A 15,171-nucleotide genomic window follows, 5' to 3' on the forward strand; every position below is an offset into this window, starting at 1 on the left:
GTAATTTAGTTCAGTTACCATTGTATTCTTGGGTACAGGAACAATGGTGGCCATCTTGAAGCATGCGGGGACAGCAGACTGGGATCGGGAGAGATTGAATATGTCTGTAAATACACCAGCCAGCTGGTCTGCGAATGCTCTGAGGATACAGCTAGGGATGCCACCTGGGCCTAGAGCTTTGAGAGGGTTAACAGGTTTAAATGTCTTACGTCAGCCACGGAGAAGGAGAACCCACAGTCCTTGTTTGCTGGACGTGTCGGTGGCGCTGGGTTATCTTCAAAGCGGGCAAAGAACATGTTAATGCTTGTCTGGCAGCAAGACGTCGGTGTCCGCGACATGTTTTTTTCCCTTTTTGTAGTCCGTGATTGACTCTAAACACTGCCACATACGTCTCATGTCTGAGCCGTTGAATTGTGACTCCACTTTGTCTCGATATTGACAATTTACCTGTTTGGTTGCCTTTTGGAGGGAACAACTACTCTGTTTGTATTCTGCTATATTCCCAGTTACCTTGCCATGGTTAAATGTGGTGCTTCGTGCTTTCAGTTTTGCGCGAATGCTGCCATCTAACCATGTTTTCTTGTTAGGGTAGGTTTTAATAGTCATCGTGTTTACAACATCTCCTACACACTTCTTGATGAAATCAGTAACCATCTCAGTGTACACGTCAATATTATTCTAGGAAGCTACCTGGAACATGTTCTAGTCAGCGTGATCGAAACAATCTTGAAGCGTGGATTCCGATTGGTCAGACCAGCATTGAATAGTCCATAGCATGGGTGCTTCCTGTTTGAGTTCATGCCTACAGGAAGGGAGAAGCAAAATGGAGTTGTGGTCAGATTTGCTGAAAGGAGGGCGGGGGAGGGCCTTGTATGCATACCGGAAGTTAGATTAGCAGTGGTCCAGTGCGAGAGCTACATATGCTGTTTTTCCCCCGAGGTCTCAGTTTTCCTGAACCCACTGAAGTCAAGTTTTTGCAGTTCCGAGTTAACTGTTGAGCGAGGCACAAATCACGCTTCATTGACAGCATGGCCAATGTTGAATGTTTATTATTTTAAACTGAAAAAAAGAGACCCTTAATCCCAGATTTGGTTCCACACAGCCACTCCACTGAATAGCAGGTTAGAGATTGCTTTGCAATGCTTGCAGTTAGCCACTGACTCCTTCCAAGCTACTCATTGTTCAATTTGCAATTTCCAACTTGTTATGTAATGTTTATATCCAATGGCCGATGAGCACCGATAAATTTAAGCTATAATTTCTCTTCATATGACAAAGGATTAAAAATATTTGCCAGTAGATTGTCTACTTGATTCATGATGATGACTGCTAGCTAAGATTTTGAAAGTATGATTTTGATATGATCAGCCCAATTAATGCTACTGTAGATATAACATAGTGTGACATCCTTTTATCAGTGGCCAATGACCTTGAGCCTTCTTGGATGGGCACTTCTAGTGTAACTCTATGGCAGAACCCAAGGGGCTTGAATTTTCAAACTCTATCCTTAGCCTTGGCAGTGACGTTGTGTCCCCATGAGTGACAGGACACTGAGCTAATCACGCCCGCAACTGGAGAACATTACCAACACCTGAGCTCCGTATTTTTCCCGCTGGCTGCCTCACCACCACAGAAAGCATTGAGTTTAGGTGGCTAGAGTCTAACAATTTTCCAGGCCTTCCTGATTTTGGATGGGGTCATCCGACATGATTGTATTGAAGTGCTTTTGAAGTCTGAACAATTCTTCATTATAATGTCAGTTATCTTGCTTAACATTGACAGTATGTCAAAAACATATTTGTTGTAATCTTTTGGTTGAAAGTGGGTAAAAGATCAGTGGAGAAACATCTCAACACGGGAACAACAACATTTCATAATTTTATCGGAGTTTGCCACTTGTAATTCCGACTTGGAGGGTCATTCAAGTGGAATTTCTAGGAGGTTCCGATTTCTCTGACGCAGCATAAGGCGATGGGTCAGGTCATAGGTTAGGTTTAAAGGTAGATTCAGCGAGATGACGTAGATGCACAAAGTAAACAGTTATAGTACATGAGGTTGGTGGCACCTTAATTGGTGAGGAAGGGTTCGTGGTAATGGCTGGAGTGGAATGGGTGGAATGGTCTCCATGTGTTTGATACCATTCCATTCGCTCCGTTCCGGGAAATTATTATGAGTCATCCTCCCCTCAGCAGCCTCCACTGAGTTGTATTGGGTATATTTCCGCAACTACCAGTAGGGAAGGCGAGACTAAACTTCACCACTCTTTTGATCCGGAAGCTACCACTTTGAAGCAGCGTGAAGCACACCTGTGCACATGCTCGGATACTGTGTGAGAACAACGTCTTGCGTCTCATCTCAACCTACGGTGCTGCAACATCACGCGTAGTCAAACTTCAAATTAGTGTGATCTGCCAGGTTCAGAAGCTTGAAAACTCCATTTGAAAAAAAAGCTTGAAAACCCCATTCGATTTTTACCCAAAATGTGGAGAGAAAAACCTAGAACTGAACATAAATCATGACGTTTGTTTTGGAGTCAATGATAATTGTTCCAGTATAGTTTCAGTATTTTAAATGGTTTGAATGATAGGGCAACATTTTGATTTCTGCCTAAATAGACATACCAAAACTTTATTATTTTTTCATGAGATGGCCATAAACAAACTGATAATGTTGCATAATTTTAGAAAGGTCTGGAACTCACCTTTCTGGTAATTTAAAAAAATAAATTGCTGAGGTGTATTCCCTTTTAAGGGTACAAGCTCAAGTACCCTACCCTTCAAAAGTTTACCTACAAAAGCATCCCGGAGTCACCTCGTCACTGTTGACATTGAGGCTGGTGTTTTGCGGCAACTATTTAATGAAGCTGCCAGTTGAGGACTTGTGAGACGTCCGTTTCTCAAACTAGACACGCTAATGTACTTGTCCTCTTGCTCAGTTGTGCACCCAGGCCTCCCACTCCTCTTTCTATTCTGGTTAGAACCAGTGTGCACTGTTCTGTGAAGGGAGTAGTACACAGCGTTGTCTATATTTTTTGGTATATATTTTTGGGGGTAAACTCAGATTCTCTTTATCTAATAGTTGACTTAGGTTGAAGATCTGATAACATTCGGTATAACAATATGCAAAAATAGAGAAAATCAGAAAGGGGGCAAATAGTTTTTCACTGCACTGTAGAAGCAACAGTCATTTTTCATACTTTGGTCATCATACTTTGGTTTCTTAAAAGATCATAACATTTCATGAAACACATGGTTTTGACTGTTCATGAACTTTAATGTTGCACACACTCAAGATAGAAAGAATATAGGCTAATGCCCAATGTAAACATCCACACACCACTCCCTCCTTATAAGGATGTTTTCAGACCCTTCAACCACTTCTCCAAAAAAATACACATTTATTTAGGCGTAGCATAGTTTAAAGATCAATATTTACCCGGAATATGAATGGCATTAATTACATTGTATAGAAGATAAAAGTGACTTCAAACAAAAAACAAAATTCTGTCAGTTTTATTGTTTCAAGACATTAAGTTAAATATGCATTTGTGTGTTATTAAAAATGATGCAACATATTTTGTCATATAGCAGTGGTTGATTTTACTTGATAAATCTATTATACTTTTATAAAAGAAATAATGATTAAATTATACCAATTAAAGAAAGATAGAAATGACAAAAACATGAAGTTATAAAATCAACCATATAGTAACCTAAACATTATACTGAAACATTGCATTACTATACACTATCAATATTAAACTGTCAAATTATTCAGATCAGTAATGTGGTGCTAACCGTTGCCTGGCTTGAATCAGAAAAATAGGCCTAGAGAACACAATTTCGACAAGAAAAAGAACAATGTATTCACGGAGGCCCAATTCTCAAGGGATGACAGCAGTGTATTGAGGAGGCAGGTGGTTCTGTTGAAACCCTGTACCCATACCGTCTCCCTCCAGAACCTTTGTGTAGTTCCCAGTCTGTAGAAACAACACAGTACATAATAGGACATATACAGTGCCTTGCGAAAGTATTCGGCCCCCTTGAACTTTGCGACCTTTTGCCACATTTCAGGCTTCAAACAAAGATATAAAACTGTATTTTTTTGTGAAGAATCAACAACAAGTGGGACACAATCATGAAGTGGAACGACATTTATTGGATATTTCAAACTTTTTTAACAAATCAAAAACTGAAAAATTGGGCGTGCAAAATTATTCAGCCCCCTTAAGTTAATACTTTGTAGCGCCACCTTTTGCTGCGATTACAGCTGTAAGTCGCTTGGGGTATGTCACTATCAGTTTTGCACATCGAGAGACTGAAATTTTTTCCCATTCCTCCTTGCAAAACAGCTCGAGCTCAGTGAGGTTGGATGGAGAGCATTTGTGAACATTTGTGGATGTCTCAAATTAACACCATCATCCCAGACACCCTGGACCCACTCCAATTTGCATACCATCCCAACAGATGACGCAATCTCTATTCAACACCATAGTGCACTACAATCTCAGGTCCCTGTGACTGAACACCTCCCTCTGCAACTTGATATTGGAATTCCAGACGGGCCTCCCCAGGTGGTGACGGTAGTGAACAACACATCCACCATGCTTACTCTCAACACGGGCCCCCTCAGGGGTGTGTACTTAGTCCCCTCCTGTACTCCCTGTTCATCCACAACTGCGTGGCCACACACAACTCCGACACAACGGTGGTAGGCCTGATCAATGACAACGATGAAACAACCTATAAGGAGAAGATCAGTGACCTGTAAGGATCTCTATACCAGGTGGTGGTAGAAGAAGGCCTTAAACATATTCAGACTGCAGCCACCCAGGTCATAAACTGTTCTCTCTGTTACCACATGGCAAGCGGTACGGATGCACCGTACCGATACGGATGCACCACACCGATGTCTGGAACCAACAGGACCCTGAACGGCTTCAACCCCCAAGCCATAAGACTGCTAAATAGTTAACCAAATAGCTACCTGAACTATCTTCATTGACCCCCCTTTTCACAAACTCTTTTGACTTATCACATACGGTGCAGCTTATTATCTATTGTGTTGCCTAGTTACTTTACCCCTACCTATATGCACATATGTACCTCAATTACCTCGTACCCCTGAATATCAACTCTGTGCAGGGTACTGGTACCCCGTGTGTATAGCCATGTTATCATTACTCATTGTGTATTTATTCCTCATTTTATTATTTTTCAAAACTTTTTCTATTTTTCTCTCTGCATTGCTGGGAAGGACCCATAAATAATAATTTCACTGTTAGTCTACACCTGTTGTTTACGAAGCATGTATCAAATCAAATTAGATTTGATTCTGCCCTTAACACTAAAAATACAAAATGAATAATATAATATAAATGTTTTAATTCAACATAAACTAAATTAAAACGAACAATATAGTTCTGAAACCTAACTGACACTAAATTCAAAATAAACATTGAAAACGAATAGACTTAAAACTTAAAAGCGATGTAATAACATTGCAAGGATGTGATGATTATGCAATATTGGCACTCTACAGGCTCAACCCAGTAAGTAATCAGTTTAAGTCATAGATACTGAGCATGTGTTCTGTTGCTTTTTTTGTTAACATCTCTTTATTGTAGAATATGGATCAGAGTGCAACCCAAACGCATGCTAATAGCGCACGACCTTGGCCCAGTATAGGTCATAAGTAGAGCACTATATTTTGGGAATAGGGTGCCATTTGGGACATACATGTACAGTAGCTAACCACCTGGAACATGAATGAATAACTACTGCCTGGTTTATGAGACAACTTAAGCCATTTAATAAACTAGAACAACTATTTCAGTAATGGGAACAAAAAAATCTAACTAAATGATTGGATTAGATTAGAAAATGTGTTATGTTAATTATCTTTGAGTAGCACAAGATGAATCAATCACTCAATGTACATGCAAAAACACAGATATTAAAAAAAAAATCCTCCCCCCAAAATCCAAATGCAGTAGAGCATGCTGGGAAAAAAATCATAACTTTTAAAAAATGGTTGCGTGTGAGAAGTGTGACGTTTTGAGTCAGTACCACATAAATATTTTTCGACGCTGGAGTCGAGAAGCAGGTACAGGGTGTCAAACATTTAATGAGGAACAGACAAGGAACAAGACAGGAGCAGCGTCAGCACACAGGTAACAAAACAACATACAAACAATGTGAAAACGGGAAACAGAGCTGGGGGACAGACAGATATAGGGAAGGAAATAACACAGGTGAAAGGTTTCTTTGTTTCCTTACGAGTTTCCATTAGCTCAGGAAGTGCAATGCAAAACACCTCCGTGGGAATCTGTGTTAAAACGGCGCAGAGTAAGTGTGTCTTTTGTATTTGTAAAATCATTTTGGGGTGATATGAAAGTAGAATTTTCCAAATCCCTATTGCATGCAGTGATTATTAATGATAAGACAGAGAATCGGGAAAGTTTAACAGGGTTTAAACACATTGGTTCTATCACGTACAACTACGTCAATGATTTGAATTGGATGATGCTTTAACTTCAACTCAAACGTTTTCTAATGTTCGCAAGTACGGACCCACAGAATTTCATACAGTGACCAATGTTTTGGTGATTACACAATTTGAAATTAAAGTTTTCGCAGTGGAAATGTAAGAAATTACCCCAGAAACTATGTTAGTACGACACCGGTGAGATCTTTTTAATTCAAATTTTAGATAATGAGCAGCCTATTTTAAATGGCGACCCTGCAGTTCAACCTCCAAAAGATGTCATACCTCGTAGTTGATCTGAGGAGGGTAAGGTGCGTTGCTTGGAGTCATGCTGCCATGAGGTACCGGTATTTGATTCCCAATGATGAACACTTGCTAAAAGACAGACATGTCAATTTTAAGTACATTTCTAGTAATTCATTATTGAATATACAGGTGTCATGACTACTCAGTGCTCTTACAGTTGCCAGAACATACACTATATATACAGAAGTATGTGGACACCCCTTCAAATGAGTGGATTCGGCTATTTTAGCCATACCCGTTGCGGTCAGGTGTATAAAATCGAGCACCCAGCCATGCAATCGCCATAGACAAACATTGGCAGTAAAATGGCCTTACTGAAGAGCTCAGTGACTTTCAACGTGGCACCCTCATAGGATGCCATCTTTTCAACAAGTCTGTTCATCAAATTTCTGCCCTCCAAGAGCTTCCCCGGTCAACTGTAGGTGCTGCTATTGTGAAGAGGAAACGTCTATGATCAACAACGGCTCAGCCACGAAGTGGTAGGCCATACAAGCCAAGTACTGTCATCGGTTGCAACACTAACCACGTGTTCCAAACTGCCTCTGGAAGAAATATCAGCACAAGAACTGTTCGTCACGAGCTTCATGAAATGGTTTCTATGGCCGAGCAGCCTCACACAAGCCTAAGATCACCATTCGCAATGTCAAGGGTCGGTACCCGCCCGAATGCATTGTGCCAACTGTAAAGTTTGTTGGAGGAGGAATAATGGTCTTGGGCTGTTTACTATGGTTTGGGGCAGGCTAGGCCCCATACTTCCAGTGAAGGGAAATCTTAACGCTAGAGCATACAATGACATTCTAGAAGATTCTGTGCTTCCGACTTGGTGGGAACAGTTTGGCCAAGGCCCTTTCCTGTTTCAGCAAGACAATGCCCCCATGCACAAAGCAAAATCCATACAGAAATGGCTTGTCGAGATCGGTGTGGAAGAACTTGACTGGCCTACACAGAGCCCTGACCTCATCCCCATCGAACACCTTTGGGATGACATAGTACTCGGACTGTGAGCCAGGCGTATTCGCCCAACAGCAGTGCCCGACCTCACTAATGCTCGTGGCTGAATGGAAGCAAGTTCCCGCAACAATGTTCCAGCATCTAGTGGAAAGCCTTTCAGGAATAGTGGAGGCTGTTATAGCAGCAAAGCAGGGACCAACTTCATATTAATGCCCATTATTTTGGAATGGGATGTTCAACTAGAAGTTGTCCACATACTTTTTGTCATGTGCACTTAACTTTGCTTTATTTTTATGTTTTCAATATAGTAAGACTTACAATGGGGTCTGAAATTATTGACACACTTGATATAGATGAGTAAAAATGACTGTATAAAAATACTGAGCTATAATGTACTGTATGCTCAAAACAATGGAGAAATTCTATTATTTATACTAATACAATTGCAAAGTGAAAGAGATACTTTTTTCTCTCAAAAAGGTAGTGGTTAACATGATTGACACCCCTGTTTCCAATACCTTTCAATATCTCACCTTGCGAGGATAACGACACTGAGCCTTTTTCTAAAATGTCCTGGTACTGGGTGTCATGACATTTTGCTTGGGAAAATCTAAGATTTCTAAGGAGCCAATGTCACCAGGTGAGTGAATGGTAGCAAATAGACTTGTTCTTTACGCGCCTCAAATGTAGCAATGGTGGTTACCTTGAATGAATGAATGTTGACTGTAGTAATCCTGTGTATCTTATTTGGCATTCATTGCTTTTTCTTGCATTGATTTGATTGCGGTAGAAACTGTAAGCTCTCTCACCATCCACACACACCATACTTTCAAACACCTGTGTCTTTATAGATCACCTGATGTGTGTTTACCACCACCATTTGTCTGCCCCTAGTGGTCGGGAGTGTAATTGCCTGAATAACACCATAAGCTACACCCAAATTGGCTCCAACACACCGGCCCCTAATGGCGAACAACAATTACCCAATAAAGTGAAATGTGACTGAATCTTCCTTCACTTCTTCTGTGGATCAAAGTTCTTCACAGGTCCCTCTGTACCCTCTTGGAGTAGCAAGATCTTGGTAACAGGTCTGTCCAGTTCTCCTGTTCTGGTTTTAAGTCTCACAGACCGGACCAGACCCTTCTTGTCAGGGTAGGTTTCCAACACATTTCCCATCAGCCACGACCCTCTCGGTGACCAGCTCAATATACTACCCCTTATGCTTTCTATTACGTTTATTCTATCTCCAAAACTGTTGCTACAACATCTGGGAAAACGACATACCCCAATCTCCCTCACAGCAATGGTAATTATGGATGGCGAATTTGGCAAAAGTGGCATAGCTCAAGGTGAAGAGGTGCATCAAGCCCGAAGACTTTGGAAAGTTAGAGCATGCAGAATTGCATCAGTTGACATTCAGTATGGTTATGGAACTGTATCTTACTTAATGTTTTTTTTATAAAGAAACAAGTACAGTTCCAGTCAAAAGTTTGGACACACCTACTTAATCAAGGGTTTTTCTTTATTTTTACTATTTTCTACATTGTAGAATAATAGTGAAGACATCAAAACTATGAAATAACACATATGGAATCATGTAGTAACCAAAAAAGTGTTAAACAAATCAAAATATGTTTTAGATTTTAGTTTCTTCATACTCTTGGCATACTCTCAACCAGCTTCACCTGGAATGCTTTTCAAACAGTCTTGAAGGAGTTCCCACAAGTGCTGAGCACTTGTAGGCTGCTTTTCCTTCACTCTGAAGTCCAACAACTCCCAAACCATCTCAATTGGGGTGAGGTTGGGTGACTGTGGGGGCCAGGTCATCTGATGCAGCACTCCATCACTCTCCTTCTTGGACTAATAGCCCTTACACAGCCTGGAGGTGTGTTGGATCATTTTCCTGTTGTAATCCAAATGATAGTCCCACTAAGCACAAACCAGTTGGGATGCTGTATCGCTGCAGAATGCTGTGGTAGCCATGCTGGTTAAGTGTGCCTTGAATTCTAAGTAAATCACAGACAGTGTCACCAGAATAGCACCCCCACAACACACCACCTCATCCATGCTTCATGGTGGGAAAACACATACAGTGATCAACCATTCACCTACTCTGCGTCTCACAAAGACACAGCAGTTGCAACCAAAAATCAAATATTTGGACTCATCAGACCAAAGGTCACATTTCCACCTGTCTAATGTCCTTTGCTCGTGTTTCTTGGCCCAAGCAAGTCTCTTATTATTATTTGTGTCCTTTAGTAGTGGTTTCTTTGCGGCAATTTGACCATGAAGGCCTTATTCTCACAGTCTCCTCTAAGCAGTTTATGTTGAGATGTGTCTGTTACTTGAACTCTGAAGCATTTATTTTGGCTGCAATTTCTGAGGCTGGTAACTCTAATGAACTTATCCTCTGCAGCAGAGAGAACTCTGGGTCTTCCTTTCCTGTAGCGGTCCTCATGAGAGCCAGTTTCATCGTAGCGCTTGATGGTTTTTACAACTGCACTTGAAGAAACTTTCAAAGTTCTAGAAATTTTCCGCATTGACAGACCTTCATGTCTTAAAGTAATGATGGACTGTCGTTTCTCTTTGCATATTTGAGCTGTTCTTGCCATAATATGGACTTGGTCTTTTACCAAATTGGGCTATCTTCTGTATACCAACCCTACCTTGTCACGACACAACAGATTGGCTCAAACACATTAAGAAGGAAAGAAATGCCACAAATTAACTTTTAAAAAGGCACACCTGTTAAATGAAATGCATTTCAGGTGACTACCTCATGAAGCTGGCTGAGAGAATGCCAAGTGTGTGCAAAGCTGTCATCAAGGCAAAGGGTGGCTACTTCGAAGAATCTTAAATATAAAATATATTTTGATTTGTTTAACACTTTTTTTGGTTATTACATGATTCCAAATGTTTTATTTCATACAATGTAGAAAATAGTCAAAATAAAAGAGAACCTGAAATGAGTCGGTGTGTCCATCTTCCGTTCATGCTGGCAAAAGAGAGAGATGCTCCTATGAATCAGAAAGCCTTCCTAGGCTTGAGCTCATGGCCGCTGTGTTGGCGGCAAATTGTCATAACAAAAGCAAGAACCGTGAGCCCTCTCACCATCCACACACACGCCATATGTTCAAACACCTGTGTCTTTATAGATCACCCGGTGTGATTACCACCACCATTTGTCTTCCCCTAGTGGTCGGTAGTGTAAATGCTCAAAAAACACCATAATATAAGATACACCCAAATTGGCTCTTACACTGGGTAAAGTTCATGATGCATTTGACCTTAACAAGGGGCCCAGGACCAGTGGAAGAAAATTTGCCCCATAACATCAAAGATCCACCACCATATTTTACAGTATGTATGGTGTTATTTTCTGCTCTTGCGTTCTCATTTCGATGCCAAACTCACCACTGGTGTGTGTGTTCAATGAGCTATTTTCATGTCATCCAACAAATGTAAACGCCTGGAGTTTACTAAACAGCATTAGCACTTGGATTGAACACTGTGATTTGGTCAGATGACATGAACATAGAGCTCTTTCGCCACACACACCAGTAGTGGGTTTGGCATTGAAATAAGAATGCATTAAGCAGAAAAGAACCCCATAAAATAAGTGCAGACGAAGGATATCAATGATCTGGAAGGATTCTGTACGGATGAATGGTCTAAGATCCCTGCAAATGGGGTCACCAAATCATAAAACATTTTAGAAAATGTGTCAGTGCTGTTATCCTTGCACAGTGAGTTATTGAAAACAGGGGTGTCATTAATATTGACCCATTCCTGTTTGAATTTTTTTTAAATATTACTATTTAAGCGTAAACTCTTTCTCTGAGAAATTGTATTAATACACATTTTTGGGCGCATACAACTTATCTCAGTATTGTATTATTTTATTTTAAACAGTCACTTTTGCAAATTTTTATCATGGGTGTCAATAAGTTCGGACCACACTGCATACGGAACTAGAAATCTATGTCCACAGACTCACCTCAGGGGTGGAACGGCAGCACAGGCAGACAGCTCTGCAGGCGAATGACGAGACACAGATGGACACTATGAACTCCAGCAAGGAGAAAACAGTCAAAACACCTGATATTCCCTGGGACCTGATCTATAGACAGAGAGGAACAGGAAACAGCAGTTAACTAGGCTACACTGCCATTTTGGAGCAATTATGTACAATTAATTCGTGTGGGCTAACAAGAAGAAAAATTAACTCAATAGCATCTAATTCACTATTTCTTGCATGTTCGAGATGTCACATATATGTTACAAATGGGGTATAATTTAAACTAATAAAAAACATTCAACAGTACGTACAATAGTCTAGTAATACAATTATAGATGATAAATTCCCCTTTACCAATTTACAAATATCTCCTGACCAAAGGAATAAGCATTTGGTACATACCCAATACTGTTGACAGACGGAGGACGTAGTGTAGTTGAAATAGGATGGAGGGTAGTATGAAGGATAGCCTGGATAGTCGCAGTAGTAGTTGTACATTACAGCACTGTCTAAAGAATGCAGAATGGTGCCAGTAAGAGCAGTAACCGTGGCGACAACATTCATTCCAAGGGAGCCTTTTACCTAAGGGACAGAGCAGAAAGAGGACATAGGAATGAATGATTGGTTGGAAAAATGAAATGCAATATAAAATACAGTGTGTTGACAATCATGATTGCAAGTCTTTATTAAAGGGGCAATTTGCAGATGCTGAATCGCCAGTGCCCACCCCACTGCTTGTGTTGTGGGAGGAAAAATAACAGGTTGAATGAAAACATGAGGGCCTATATGTGAAGTAGATTCTATGTTTTGAAACAGAGTGGAACTTTATAAATCAAAAGCCTAAACTTTATTGAGGCAAAAATAGTTGATACTGACCAGACATTTGTTCAGTTTGTTGTCAGCAGCAACAGTTAGAGAGCCTGCAACTACATACTGAGATGGAACAAGGAAGAGATTATACAAGTCTACGTACCAAATGGCACCCTATTCTCTACATAGTACACTACAAAAGTAGTGCACTATATAGGGAGTAGGGTACCATGTGGGACAAAAATATTTCTACAGTATGACCAAAGTTCAAAATCAAGTTTAATTCCTCCCACATAGAAGTCAACAGAAACTGAAATACATGAGTGTATAAACGGCACAGGCCTAGCCATGTACATATACATTGATTAAAGTCATTTGTTAAGTCATTCATTATACATTAAAGATGAAATATATATTTTTTAAATTGCACATACGGTATTGTTTTTAATGCATTTCGTTTCAAAATATGACATGATTCAATTATTAGGATGTTTTGTTTGCATCACGACAGACAGGAAATGCAAGAAATTATTATTAGACAGAGCAGCTCACTCACAATGATAGATCCCCAGACAAATATTCCACTAAGTACTCCAATATTGTCTACTTGTGGTCCTGCAGTCATCACAATTCCTGTCAACAGCATTATCAAACCAATCATGATCTGTATGGTCTGTGAGAGAAAAACAAGGCAGGAAATCCATTTTTCTCTTCTTCCAATACAATTCAACCAAAATGAAAAATAATTTTCAAATAATATAAAACATCAATTCTTACTCCCAGCGCTTTTGGATGCCCTGCCCGGAAACTTCCCAGCACTGAGGAGACCGTCTGTCCCAGACAGTGAGGAGCAGATGCGACCCCCGCGACCCCCATCCCATTCCCATAGGGGTAGACATGGGTGATGACCACCGCCCCATTAGTGGTGGTTGTTTGAGAGCTGGACATCTTCACAGAGGACAGAAGGATGTTTGTAGTACAGTAAGAGGTGATATGGCTGGTCAGCTGTGTATTGTTGAGCCTCCTGCAAAGTTTGAACTCTACCTGGGACTTCCAGATAATAATTTACCTGGGAATGTAATGCATAATAGGTGTGTGCATCAGCCACTAATTAGACTTTGAACACTCGCCATTAAAAATGGATAGGTGGTAGGCTGTGTGTGTCTGTGGTTGCTGCGTCATCTGTTTATTTGAATTACTTCCTCATTGCTGAGCGACCTTTAGTTCCTTCTTTATTGTCATAACTTCCCATCATGGGCTTGAAGCTCCTTGCCTATAGAACACGGGCTATAAAAGAAACTCATACACTTCCATGAAAGTTGCATGAGTTTCTTTTTCATGCGACATAGCATGGAAGTGTACACATTTATTTTGTTCTGTGCTTTATAAGTAACAATCTTCAAGGTGTGGTATAATAAAGTAATTTAACCAAATACTTTGCCCCTCTGTGGGGAGACATCCTGAATTATAGAAGAAGTAGGTGAAATAACCGTAACAACTGTTTATTAGTGAATGTTGAATTGTTGGCGAATGGACGATAGATAAGCATGACAAACAAAAAAGAGCTTAGTAAAGTGGAGTGTATATAAATGCTGAGATATCATGTAAACATAAGCTCTAGTCTATTCCTGCACCCCTTTCTTCCTCTTCTCCCCCCTCTCTCTCTCTCTCTCTCATCTTCCTCTTTCCCTCTCTTCGTCTTTCTTCCTATTCTCCCCTCTCATCCTCTTCTCCCCTCTCTTCCTCTCCTCCTGTTTCTTCCTCTTCTCTTTCTTCCAAGGTTTTTATAGTTTTGTGTTTTAAATGTTGTAGAAACATCTCAAGGATGATCAATGGAAACAGGAGCAGAATGTGTAAAAAGTGAAGGAGTCTGAATACTTTCCAAATGCACTGTATCTGGTCTAAAAAGGAAGGAAAATACAGTCATGAGTATCAACTGCTGTAGACAATCTTTTTGGACTTCTTGTGACATCAGGTGCTGTAGGTGTCCTGGAGGGCTGCTTGTGAGGGTTTTAATTGACAAGCCAAATTTTGGCTCGGGTTTTAATTGACAAGCCAAAGGTTATTTTCCTTACACCACACTCCGAGAGCCCTCACCTCCTCCCTGTAGGCTGTCTCGTCGTCGTTGGTCTGCAAACTTGATGATGACCATGCAGTTATGGGTGAACAGGGAGTACAGGAGTGGGCTGAGCACGCACCCTTGTGGGGCCCTGGTGTTGGGGACGACTGACAACCTGGGGGCGGCCCGTCGGGAAGTCCAGGACCCAATTGCACAGGGAGGAGTTGAGACCCAGGGCCTCAAGCGTAATTATGAGCTTGGAGGGAACTATGGTGTTGAATGCTGAGCTATAGTCAATGAACAACATTCTTACATAGGTATTCCTCTTGTCCAGATGGGATAGGGCAGTGTGCAGTGTGATGGCGATTACATTGTCTGTGGACCTATTGAGGCAGTAAGCAAATTTAAGTGGGTCTAGGGTGACAGGTAAGGTGGAGGTGATATGATCCTTGACTAGTCTCTCAAAGAAGTGTGTGCTACGGGGTGAAAGTAATTTAGTTCAGTTACCATTGCATTCTTGGGTACAGGAACAATGGTGGCC

At 40.8% G+C, this 15,171-nt stretch overlaps 1 protein-coding gene across 2 annotated transcripts; it reads right to left on the minus strand.

Moving 5' to 3' along the window:
• Window positions 1-3,252: 3,252 nt before the first annotated feature.
• Window positions 3,253-13,635, minus strand: LOC112258466 (membrane-spanning 4-domains subfamily A member 4A). 2 transcript variants are annotated; one of them, XM_024432855.2, is made up of 7 exons: window positions 13,349-13,634; window positions 13,128-13,244; window positions 12,638-12,694; window positions 12,164-12,343; window positions 11,741-11,863; window positions 6,772-6,861; window positions 3,253-3,979 (listed from the first exon to the last, which is right to left on the minus strand). In XM_024432855.2, exons 1-7 carry the CDS (start codon window positions 13,517-13,519, stop codon window positions 3,884-3,886), a joined length of 834 nt encoding a protein of 277 aa, XP_024288623.1. In that variant the 5' UTR covers window positions 13,520-13,634; the 3' UTR covers window positions 3,253-3,883. The 2 variants fall into 2 exon arrangements, with proteins under 2 accessions (XP_024288623.1, XP_024288625.1); XM_024432857.2 differs by lacking the exon at window positions 6,772-6,861 and having other exon boundaries at window positions 13,349-13,635.
• Between the last annotated feature and the right edge of the window lie 1,536 nt (window positions 13,636-15,171).

Source organism: Oncorhynchus tshawytscha, linkage group LG09, assembly GCF_018296145.1.
Source record: "Oncorhynchus tshawytscha isolate Ot180627B linkage group LG09, Otsh_v2.0, whole genome shotgun sequence".
Lineage (NCBI taxonomy): Eukaryota > Metazoa > Chordata > Actinopteri > Salmoniformes > Salmonidae > Oncorhynchus > Oncorhynchus tshawytscha.